General features: G+C 51.1%; 1 protein-coding gene across 9 annotated transcripts in view; it reads right to left on the bottom strand.

Moving 5' to 3' along the window:
• The window catches only part of LOC139748683 (transforming growth factor beta-1-induced transcript 1 protein-like), an 84,477-nt gene that overhangs the window by 13,431 nt on the left and 59,386 nt on the right, over positions 1-11,660 (bottom strand). For 8 of the 9 annotated variants that reach the window (XM_071661980.1, XM_071661982.1, XM_071661983.1 and 5 more), the window contains 3 exons: positions 3,229-3,513; positions 2,423-2,596; positions 1,321-1,551 (listed from right to left, as the gene is read on the bottom strand). In XM_071661980.1, coding sequence (XP_071518081.1) covers positions 1,321-1,551; positions 2,423-2,596; positions 3,229-3,513 — 690 coding nt within the window. Of the gene's footprint in view, positions 1-1,320; positions 1,552-2,422; positions 2,597-3,228; positions 3,514-10,633; positions 10,676-11,660 lie in introns of all 9 variants that reach the window. The other variant, XM_071661987.1, reaches the window with a different exon arrangement.

The following is an 11,660-nucleotide window of genomic DNA, read 5'->3' as shown; positions in this document are numbered from 1 at the left end:
GAACTGTTACTCTAACTCTCCGTTTCAGTATAGTTAAGTCATGTCATGTTGTCGTGTCACACGGGGCTGAAGACCTCACCACAGGTCAACAGTAGCAGACACAGTACAAGTTCTTGTGCACTTCCTGAGGGGAAACCTTATCCAATCAGCGGCATTGGCAGTACACACACCTCACATGCCGGGGTCAAAGGACATTCGATACTAGACAATAATTTCCGTAATTTCCGTAATGTGTTATAGAGATAATGTGATTCATGCACACAAGACGAGACCAAACGGAGCCATGCATGCGTGTTCGGCTTGTGTCCAGCCACACCTGTGTTAACTTCTTCCTTCGTTCATATTTATATTTTAGTAACAAGATTGCGTCCGTTAGTTCTACATGCAAGGTACAATAAGGGAATAATTACATCCTATAATGATAAACAAAACATCTATGTTATAAGCTATGTATTCAGCTTTCTAAACCATCAGAGGCCAAGTACTTGATGTTTTGATAATTAACGACCTCAATTAAGGTTGACTTTAAACTACATATTAAAGTAAATAACTGACATTTAATTTTCATGATATTCAGCAGCAGAATGTACAGCAATGAATATATAAAACTTCAGTGTCTATATTGGGTTCAATAACAAATTAAAGTCTGGAGATATATATTTATGCAGTGACTGGATGTTTGTGGGAACATAAGAAAATCGGGCCGGAAATACCCGCTTAATTAATGAAACAAATGGTGTATAGTTAGTGGTGCCAAATGTGCACCAAAATAAACCGAGGGTGACATAGGGGAAGATGCAGACACCAGCAAGATGGGTTCTTGTGGGTGAAAGAAAACGGAGAGTATGTCACTCGAAAACAACTGAACTTTAAGAATAACTCTATTTGATGGTGAGTGGAAGGAGGGGTGGGGGGTGGGTAATGTGGGAGTGGTAGGGAGAGGGGGGGGGGGGCGGTTGATAGATGACGGCAGAAGATGAGGGTGATGGCCAATGGAAAGGGAGGAGAAGACTTACCTTGCATGACGCCAGCAGCAGACGGGGTCCCACAGTCCATCCACACTCGACTTACCCGTCGTCATGATGGTGAGGTTTACACACTGCAGGTGTGGTGTGTGGCCACACACACACACACAACATAGTGTATCTCTATCTTTAGATGCGCGCACAACAACGGGAGTTAGAAATGTGATTGTAAAGGTCTTTGTGTGTGTGTGTGTGTGTGTGTGTGTGTGTGTGTATTGAAGCTTGCACGAGTCAGTATTGTGCTTGTGTCCGGATGCGGGTAGGTTGAGACAGAGACACAACAGGGGATACTCACCCTGCAGACAAAGCACTCCGGGTGCCACTGGGCGTTGAGGGCGGAGATGTAGTTCTCCATGATGGGGGAGTTGCAGCCGCCGCACTTGGGGGCGAACATGTTGAAGTAGTCGTCCCTGCAGTAGGGCTTGCCGTCCTTCTCGTGGAAGCCGTCGTCGCCGAAGGTGTTGCCGCACTGCGTGCAGAAGAAGTGCTCCGGGTGCCACGTCTTGTCCAGCGCCGTCACGCATTTCTGTCGTGCACAAGAGAGGGGGAGTAGGAGGAGGAGTAGGAGGAGGAGGAGACGACCCTCGTGCTCAAGAGGGAGAGTGGGAGGAGGAGGAGGAGGAGGAGACGACCCCTCCCCCATCCCCTCCGCCCCAAGAGCGAGATCATGTGAAGTGTGGTGAGGGAGTGTGCTAGCCAGGTGGCCAGCTGTGTGCCACTATCCCCAGCTGGGTCGTCTCAATGCTAGTGTGTTACCAGCTGGGTCCTCTTAATGCTAGTGTGTTACCAGCTGGGTCCTCTCAATGCTAGTGTGTTATCAGCTGGGTCCTCTCAATGCTAGTGTGTTACCAGCTTGATCCTCTCAATGCTAGTGTGTTACCAGCTGGGTGCTGTCAGTGCTTGTTTTACCAGCTGGGTCCTCTCAATGCTAGTGTGTTACCAGCTGGGTGCTGTCAGTGCTTGTTTTACCAGCTGGGTCCTCTCTCTGGCAGCGTCCCCAGCTGGGAGCGTCGCCCGCTGTGTGGCCATCATTGACCCATTACCCTATCTGACCTTCTAACCACCCCCGACAGAAAGTGGAGAGGTCATTAACCAGCAGTAAAGCCCAAACTAGTTGAGATTCCTCCCATCAATAACTCTTACCACCACCGTCTGTCCTGGCTGTATGATATCACCACCCATCGTTACTGCTCCCCTAATCACCACACCACCCATCATTAATGCTCCCTTACACCACCCATCACTTGGCTCCCCTGTGCCCTAAACCCACTCACATCACTGCTAGTACCATCCCTAACACCAAAGTAGGTATATCAGTTCCTCTATTTACTGGAGTGTGCCTACCCTCGCCTCAGCCCCCTTAACTACCATTACCGGTCATTTCACGAGAGACTCACGTCTAGGATTGGTCCGTTGCAGTAGGCGCAACGAGGGGAGAAGAGGTTGTGGTAGTCCGGCTCGCAGTAGGGGCGACCCTCACGCTCGAAGAAGTTGCGGGTTCCCAACTCTTGGTTACAGTGGGTGCAGGTGAAGTGCTCCGGATGCCAGGTCTTGCCCAGGGCTGTGATGACCTGCACACACACACACACACACACACGGGGGAAACAAACAGTGTTATGACATGTTCAAGCTGGAGATAGTATGACATAGTTGCATATAAAGACATATCAAGGTGGTACATGAAGTCTCACGTTGAGAAACCACTTCATAAACAGACTGTTACATGTCAAGTTAATCGTTAATTGGTTAACGACTCTGGAAAGAATGACTCGTCCCGCGACGAGGTGTTTGTGGGAATGACAGGAGGGCAAACTGGGTGAAACGTTATGAACAAGGAAAGTTGGGACCAGCGAGCCTGGCGGAGGAACACACTGGAGATGATAGGGAAGACACGATGGTCTGTGACCCAGTCATCTGTTGGTGGACGGTAACAGCAACTCCATACGTCATTCACAGAGAGAGAGAGAGAGAGAGAGAGAGAGAGAGAGAGAGAGAGAGAGAGAGAGAGAGAGAGAGAGAGAGAGATCAGTCAGCCAGGCAGGAGCGAGAGGAGCGAGTCCTTCTAGAGAGAGAGAGAGAGAGAGAGAGAGAGAGAGAGAGAGAGATCAGTCAGCCAGGCAGGAGCGGGAGGAGCGAGTCCTTCAGTAGGAGTATTGCAGGTGGGAGGAGGGGGATGACATGGGTCGTTGTAGCGCTGCCTCACCTGTCCGACGATCGGTTTGTCACAGGCGCAGCAGCAGCCCTTCTGCGTGGTGGTGATGCCCTGCTCCGTCATGTGGGAGGCGAGGGAGCCCAGCATAGAGTCTAGCTGGTTGGGTGGGGGCGGCGTAGGCGTGGGCGTGGGTTCCTTGGGCGGCGACGGCGCTGGCACTGGCGACGGCGAGGCTGAAGGTATGGACGTAGCTTCTGGAGGGGACGGGCTCTTGGCCGGTTTCTGGGGCTTGGCGTAGGCCGAGTCTACCTGCGTCTGGAGGGTGCTGGCGTTAATCTGTAGGACGTAGGAGAGTATCAGTACCTGGGTAGGGCGTAGGGAAGGGCGGGTAGGTCAAAACCCTGTTGGAGGATGACCTTGTATAGGTCGAGAAAACGGGTTAACTTCACCCATTGTCTCACCATTGAGTATTACCTCACACTCCACCCTCAGACAGCCTTGTGGCAGTCGAGGGCGACCTCTTGGATCAAGTGTGAGGTGAGAGGGGTTACTGTAGGCATCGGTCGGGGTTCAAGGATGTGAATGGTGGGTGGGGAAGTGTCTGGTGTGCAGGTCTGGGGTGGAAATGTGTCGGGGTTTGCGATAGATGTGTGGAGTGTAGCAGGTGTTTGGTGAGTCGGGTTCTGTTGGGGGTGGTGGGTTGTGAGGCTGAACCTCTGAGTGAAGGAAGGATGGGGGGGGGGGGGTCAGGGTGGAGGTAGAGGAAGAGGAAAACTGGTAGCGGGCCTGGGTGTGGGCGAGGTGCAGGTGGCAGCCCGCACCACCTGTTCTCACAGTGTCTTGGTCGCCAGGTGGCTACAGTCAGTTGTTTCCGTCCCCGCATATGACCACCTGTGAGGTACCGCTGGTTGCTTAATCTGAAATGTGTAAGGATGATTCGACCACTCTGGGTTGAAAGGTCGCGGGTAACTCCCTGTTACCAGACTGTGTGTGTGTGTGTGTGTGTGTGTGTGTGTGTCTGATGAAATCTTCGTGTGACATGTGTTTGCAAACTGGTGTCTGTTGACATATTACTCGTCTGGAAGGGGTTCTGGTAACTGTAGTTTGCGGTTCTGTCTGTCTGTCAACCATCTGTTGTGGTGTACGTCACATGATACAGCGTCACTTAAGGTGATTGATCCCGCGCGGGTGTAGCCTCTTGCAGAGTCTGGGGTTGTAGCAAAATATTCGATGGTGTCATACGAGGATCCCAGACCACAACACTGTCCCAGGTCTCCACTCTGCAGTGTGGCTGTCTCTCTATCGTCTGTGGCTTCAGCAAGCAGGAGTGTGTGTTGGTCGGGATGTCCAGTTGTGCTTGCGGTACAGACGTCTTCACTGTGGTCATAGGTCAAAAGGTCGTGCTTGAGGTCCCTTTATATGGGTGGTCGTCGTCGTGGTAAATTGGTCCTGGGTCGTAAGTTGTGGTAATTCCTAGGGTCGTGCTTGTGGTGGAGGTCACGGTACAGTGGTCCTAGGTCGTGCTTGCGGTGTGGCCCGGTATGGAGAGGTCGTGGCTATGACCCCTGATGTACGCACGGGTCGTGGCCCAGGTGTCGTCTACACAGCGCATGGGGGAATTTCTTCCTCCTTGAGTCGTAGAAGTGATCTCGTTGTAGACTCCCTACGCATATAGTCCATAGGTCGCTGGGGGTCGTCCTGATGTAGACGACACACACACACGGATCTTGGATGCGGGTCGTGGAGGTCGTCCGAGTCACAGGTCTTGGGGATTGTGTGGTACCGCGTCGCTAGTGCTCAGGGTGTTGAGGGAGGAGGGGTCGTCGTGTTGCAGTAGGCGTGGTCTAGGTCTTGAGAACTTTGAGTCGTGTGGTCGTCGTCGTAGATGGCTGGCGAGTGGTCCTCGTGTCGGGTCGGGTAGGTGGTGGTCGTCGTGGCCAGGACACACCCGAGGCCTGGAGGAGGAGGTGCTGGTGTTGTTGGATGGGGGTTTTAGAGTTGAAGACACTTCGGGTTTTGGCCCCAAGAAACATGGCGGTTCTCACCTGCGCCGAGGGCAGCGACGGGGCCACGACTGTTGTGGCTGGCCGGAGGCCTCACGTATTTATGGCAGCCTGGCGTCTCTTCCTGTGCCTCCCCTCCCTCCTCCTCCCCCCCAATGTACCCCGCCCACCTCCATCTTTCTCACCTCTTTCATCATTTCTAATAACCTCCTCACACTCTCCCCTGGCCCCGTCTTCCTCCTTGGCCAACATCATTCCTTCCCTCCAGTGGTGTGTCGCGACCCGATGACCCCTCTCCATCCCAGTGACCTTGACCCAGGGGGGGGGGGGGGGGGGGCGTTGCCCACGCCCTACACACAGCAGGAAGCCGCTGGCACACCACCCGGAACCAGACGTCGACTTCAACATGTTTGGTGAAACCCGAGGCTCCGGGTGGCCCGTCAGCTGACAGCTGGGGTCAGGATGTACACGCCTTGATATATTGCATTCTGTATCGCACCGTCAGCAGATGTGGGGGTGACGCAGGTGTGGGGTGACGCAGGTGTGAACGACAGGTTTGGGGGGGGGGGGTGACGGGTGTGGACAACGCGAGACGTCATATATGGTAGAAGACGTGGACGACGCTACGCTCTGGGTGTGGTCGGGAAGTGGCGCCTTTACGAACAGTCGGACGTCCGGTTGTGGTGTCGCAGGGGAACATAGGGTGATCTGGTAGACGACAGTTCTGGGTTGGTGGGTGGACCATAAACCAGGTGTGGGCCATGAAGGAGGTCAGTGGTGCGGGAGGGGGTCGTCGTAAAGCATCGGTAAGCACCCCCAGGGCAAGACACAGGTGGTGTTGGCCATGGTCGATCTCTCAGCCTGGCACCTGCCTCCTCCTCCTGCGACATACCTCCCCCCTCCCCATACATCGCCTCCCACCATTACCATTATGAGATGGCCTGTCACCTGGAGTCATCCGTAACCCGCATCCTGGCAACCGCTTCTGTCCTCAGGAACTCGGGCTTGTTGTTTTCCCCCCAGCGTTGTACCAAATAAACACTTTCTCGCCATTTTTTTTTTCTTTATTTATATCAGTATCTTGATCTGTGACGCCTCTTGCTCTCTCTCTCTCTCTCTCTCTCCTACGTACTCTCATTGCTCAGTGTCAGATAAATGTTTCCCTTGCAGAATTTCTTATCTTGTGTGTATTACTTATCCAGCCTCTGTTAGTGTTGTCTGTTTATACGAGTGTTTATCTTCCGTCTAAATTGTCTTTTACCTCCTCTCTCTCTCCTTAATGACTTGTCTATACTTTTTTCTATCTGTTGTTATCACCAAGTGTCTCCATGCTATACCTTCATCTGTCTATATGTGTATCTGTCTCTATATATCTCTAGCTAACTGTATGCCACCCATATTTGGCCTTGAGCAGGGCCACCCCCCCTCCCCCCACCAACGCCCTCTCACGGTTAAATTGATCACTAGGCCATCATGGCTCCCTTGCCACTCCCACTCCTCGTCTATACCTTCCTCCCCTACTCATTTACTTCTCTAAATTATTATACCCCTTTCTTCCTTTTCCACGCGGGTCCTTGTTGTCCTCCACGCCCTTCCATAGAGGTAAGATTCCCCGTTCTTCCTACCGGACAGTCGTCACGCCCCTCCACCCCAACACAGCTATAACCGGGAATATTCCCGCTCCTGTTACGGCCGACTTGGATGCTGGCAAGGCTATTTATAACTTACAATAGAGCAACGACTGTGTTGCCTGGTGCACAGGGCCGTGGCAGCGGCATAGAGCGAGCAATGGACGTAGCCTCTCGGGGTAAAGGCCAAATGTGGTGTGAAAATAGTTGGGTTGCTGACGAGGTTCACTTTTTAGTTATCTTATTTACTGAGACGCGCATCTCATCTGTTACCGGTAAGTGGTCACCTGGAGTACAGTAGGATGGTACATCAAGCTTCACGTACACCCACACACACAAGGTGTAGTGCTCTTCCCCAGCACTGTACACATGAGTAAGCACAACCTCTTCACAGCTTACACAACTCCAGTTGTACACTGTAACATTCGCCATTCCTCACGATATGACTTTACTCGCTAATTTCAGTTCTCTCGCCAACGACCCTACAGAGTCTCTCTCCTGAATACTCAGCTATTTATCTTCCTTTCCGATGAAGGCGATTTTGTCCTGGGTCTGTCCGACACCTTTAGCAAAAACCCGTGACTTTCATCCATTCACCAACAAGTGACATTATTCATTTCCGCGACCTGTACAGCTCCCCTTGTTGTTGCGACGTAAGCTTCTGGTTACCTCGACTATAAACACACACTACCATCTCTGCACATATCAAACAGCCACGGTGACAAGACGCCGACCTAACACACGCCACTTTATCTCCAACTCAACACTACAGTCGGTGTTTACTATTATAGAAGCCTTAATCCTATCGTAAAAATTTAACAGCATTCAGCAGTCTGGTATACACACCAACGTGTATCACCACTTCGCATTTTTCCGTTTCCTGTACCAGACTCCGACACCGTTACCAACTCGCTGTAAATCTTATCTGTAAATCCTTCTCGAACACTCGCTATCGGGTGGATGAAAATGTACGACAACGTCTGATGAAATCTATTACGTGCAGAAGCAGGTGTGATTCAACATTCCCAGGCGAGGCGGCGTTTTAGTGCAACCTCGTAAAGGAGGAAAGGTTCAAACAATACAACTTTGTGTCTCGAACAGTTTAAAATTACCTGTGGCTCACGGAGGACCTGCACTGCCTACACACCTAATTTAACACCATTACATACCTGACTGTAGTCCACCAGCTCATTACCGAAACCAAAATAGATTTCTCTCCCCAAGCCAAGCCTCTTTAGCGCCTTATCTAACCGATCCTGTCTTTCTAACCTTTCTCTGTCCACACTCCAACTTCTCATGTATTCTATTCCTGCCAGAGTTTTTGAAAGGGGTCTTGTTTTCTTAACTTTGCAGCCCGGCCAAGCTTCCTCTATGAAGGCTTGGTCCACCAGTCTGTTTGTTGCAGCACCTCGACAACTGTGTGGGCCCAGCCTGGTCGAGCTGGTGCACCTTGGAGGAAGGTTTGCAGTTCTTTCTTAGTGCAAATGTTAGGGTTATTCCTCGATGTTTCCCCTTGTCGACAATAGTTGGTTGAGACGAACATGCCCTGCGATCATTAAGCTACTTTTCCTTACGTTTCCCCCCTCAGAAAAAAAGAACATTGTTCTTCAGTGTGTATTTTGTATTCATTTTACCCAAGTGTCTTTCCCGCGAAGTATTATCTTGACGTGTTGGGGATCAGGTCTTCCAGTGTGTGTCATGTGTCCTTTCGGGGACTGGTGATGGCGGAAGTGATCAGTGTGGGTGAGATCAGAGAGCATAGCAGACAGTCTCCCTCACGTCTGCCTTCTGATGAACACATTCCAGCAGCTTGTAGCAGGTGCCAGTCGTTCACACGTCCTCCCCCGCCCCACCCCTCACCTCCAGCCTCCTCCTCCTCTTACCTCACTACACCACCACTCTCCTCCATCATCGCCACCCGACATTGCATCAGCGACCCAGTTTCCCTATGCCCATGATTGGCTTCGTCCTACTGTGTGAGCTCCGTCACGCCCATATTGGGCGGCTGTTTGGTTTTTGTGGAGTCAGGCAGGGAAGGGAGTGGGGGTTGGGACACGTACACCTGCTGCCCCCTCACCTGGTGACATAGCCTGACACTCGCCACCTACACCGTTGGAGAGGCAGGCAAGAGGGAGACACGAGTAACAAGTGGTTGGCGGGGGAGAGTGGGAGAGGATCCTCGTATCAGGCCAGGGCTGCAGGAGGGACGTAGGTTGTTGGGGGTTGGGATGGTGCAGGTGTGGGTTGTGTGGAGGGGCGACGTGTGTGTGTGTGTGTGTGTGTGTGTGTGTGTGTGCTGGGAGGTAACAACTGGTGTCGGCTAACTGTGTGGGACAGGACTCCCTCCGGCCTGAGTCGCCAGGCGTTCTGCTGGCCAGTAAACAGAACACGACTCCGTTACTAAGAGTATAGTTCAACTTCCAAACGAAAATAGAGAAAATAATATTGTAATTATCTCTGTTTTCGTCTGGAAACTACGCTTTTACATGAAAGTACATGTTAAGTGCAGTATATGTATACTTGGATATATGTATTTACGTGTTTACAAGTTGGACGAAGGTTTTTGTTCATGTCGGGTTGAAAATTTGGTGTAAACAGGAGGAGTTGGTGTCCCCAGCACCCACCTGTGACTTACCTGATCCCGGAACTTGAGAACATTATAAATGTATACAACTCCTCAGTTAAGTAGTGACCTCTTGCTCCCGTACACCACAACCCTTCACACGTAGGTAACCTACAGATTAATTAATCACAGCCTGCTAAGACAAGACCATTAGCGTTGTTACGTCACACAGGGTAAGTTCCTCCCGTCATGCACATCATGCAAGGCGCCTCCCACCACCACGGGTGGGGGCGCAACCCCCCTTAACACCACCACTCAAGTTAGTCAAGAAAAAATATTTCCGGCACCTGCGGCGTTGGTAACATTGGTATGTTCACGTGTCAGGCGTTGGTAACATTGGTATGTTCACGTTTCAGGCGTTGGTAGCACTAACGTGTAGATGGAAGGTTGGAAACAGTGATGGTCAGTGTTGGCAGTACTGTGATGTTACCCTGGTGTCATTAGTATGTACTGACGGCCGTACTGTTGTGTGTACTTGTTAAACAGGTTGTACCCTATCGTCACGTTTGTGACTGCAGGGTGGGTGTGTTGGCAGAGCTGTTAGCGGAAACGCGTGTTGTCAGTTAGCCGTGGCACTCTCACTTCACCAGTGTTGTCAGTGTATTAGTGCCGTCAAAGCACCAGTGTTAACAACGACCTTGTATGCCGGCAGTGGACCAGTGTGGTCAGTTTATGTTTGTCGACGTCCCTGTTGTGTGTTAGCATTAAAACTGTTACAAATATGCTGTCAGACACCCTGTATGTTGGCAGTAAACCACGGCAGTGAACATGCTGGATGATATAGTAAACTGACAGAATGAACTCGGTCCGGGTATCGAACCCAGTTATTGTGAGGTGGTCTTCCGGAGTTCCCAAAGGTGTTTGGTTGGGTCCCACACTATTACTGGTGGAGATCTTCAGTGATGGTGTGCCACTGGTGTGGGCACGTGTGTGTGTGTGTCTCGACCCTTCCGTGTATGGCCATACCCTCGCCATGCACGTATCAGAGCCACCGTTAATGGTTTCCCGTGTCAGGGTTACATGACGTCGACAGAACCTGACGTGCAAATCCCGGGGTCCGAAGACGCCTGTTAAGAGCCTCGTGTGAGGTAAATGTGAGGAACGTTTGTTGGTTAACTCCACGTCCAGTGGCAGGGAAGATGGAACCCACCACCAAGAGGGGTTTTCACAGCCTTGTGGACACCAAGTGGGTTTGTACTCACCAACTTGCGGACCAGCGCTGGACTTCGCAGCTTCTCCTGCTTCTGTGATGAAAGGTGGGGAGTCGAGAGGAATTGGTTATTTACACAGGTCATCAACAGGAATTTACAGCTAGGATGGCGCTAAGCTATCTCCTCAAGAGCTAAAATGGTATCGATGGCTACAGCTACAATTATACAATAGCTCTCACAGATACACTACCATCTGTGGCTATAAGGCGTTCAGGTGGTCGAACCCTTATACACGCTGCTCTGCCCCGTGTCCAGCAATGAGCCATTTATATACTGAATATTACAGATCTGAAAGATGTTGCATTTTGAAAATCACTCACGAAGTTGAGGTGGGCCAGAGCCTGGGCGTGGTAAGGGGTTCGATTCGCAGAACCAAGCCAGCATCTAGCAGAGAAGCAGAAGGTGAAACTGGAAAATACACAGAGCACTATACTTAAGAGGAGGTCACAGTCTCCGGGCTAACCTCTGCTCTACCTCACCCGCCAGGCGTAGCTCGAGAGCCGGTGAAGAGTGATGGCGCTACATGGGGAAAAATGCGGAATGTAAACCTTCAATATCTACAATCCTGACTCTTCCCTTCTGTCATACTTGAGTTGGAAGCCTCCGTCAGCTGAGGATGCTAGAACTAAGAATCTACCCAAGAACTTCATCTATCTAGAGGCACTACACTACTATGTTAGATGGTCAGAGCTGACACTAGGATGTGGCCTCTGCAGCACAAAGCACATTATAACGTGTACACACTAATGAAAATAAATATTGCTGTTAGAGGAATACAAACTCTACTCATATCTTACAGTAATACTAGAAAAAAATAAACCGGAAAATACTTTAGGAAGTCAGTATAAATAGGCAGCGTGGGTTAACAGAGTGATGGTGGCTCTTGGATATAACCACAGCCATAACTACTGTTACTCTTCCCCAGCCACATCCAACCACTCCTGCCTCTACCACATCCACCACTCCTGCCTCTACCCCATCCACAAGCAACCCCTTCCAACCCCCTCGAGGGAGTCTG

The sequence above is a fragment of the Panulirus ornatus genome, chromosome 5 (assembly GCF_036320965.1).
Source record: "Panulirus ornatus isolate Po-2019 chromosome 5, ASM3632096v1, whole genome shotgun sequence".
NCBI classification, from domain to species: Eukaryota; Metazoa; Arthropoda; class Malacostraca; order Decapoda; family Palinuridae; genus Panulirus; species Panulirus ornatus.
The sequence above is the reverse complement of the archived record's forward strand: the minus strand, read 5'-3'. Positions and strand labels throughout refer to the sequence as shown.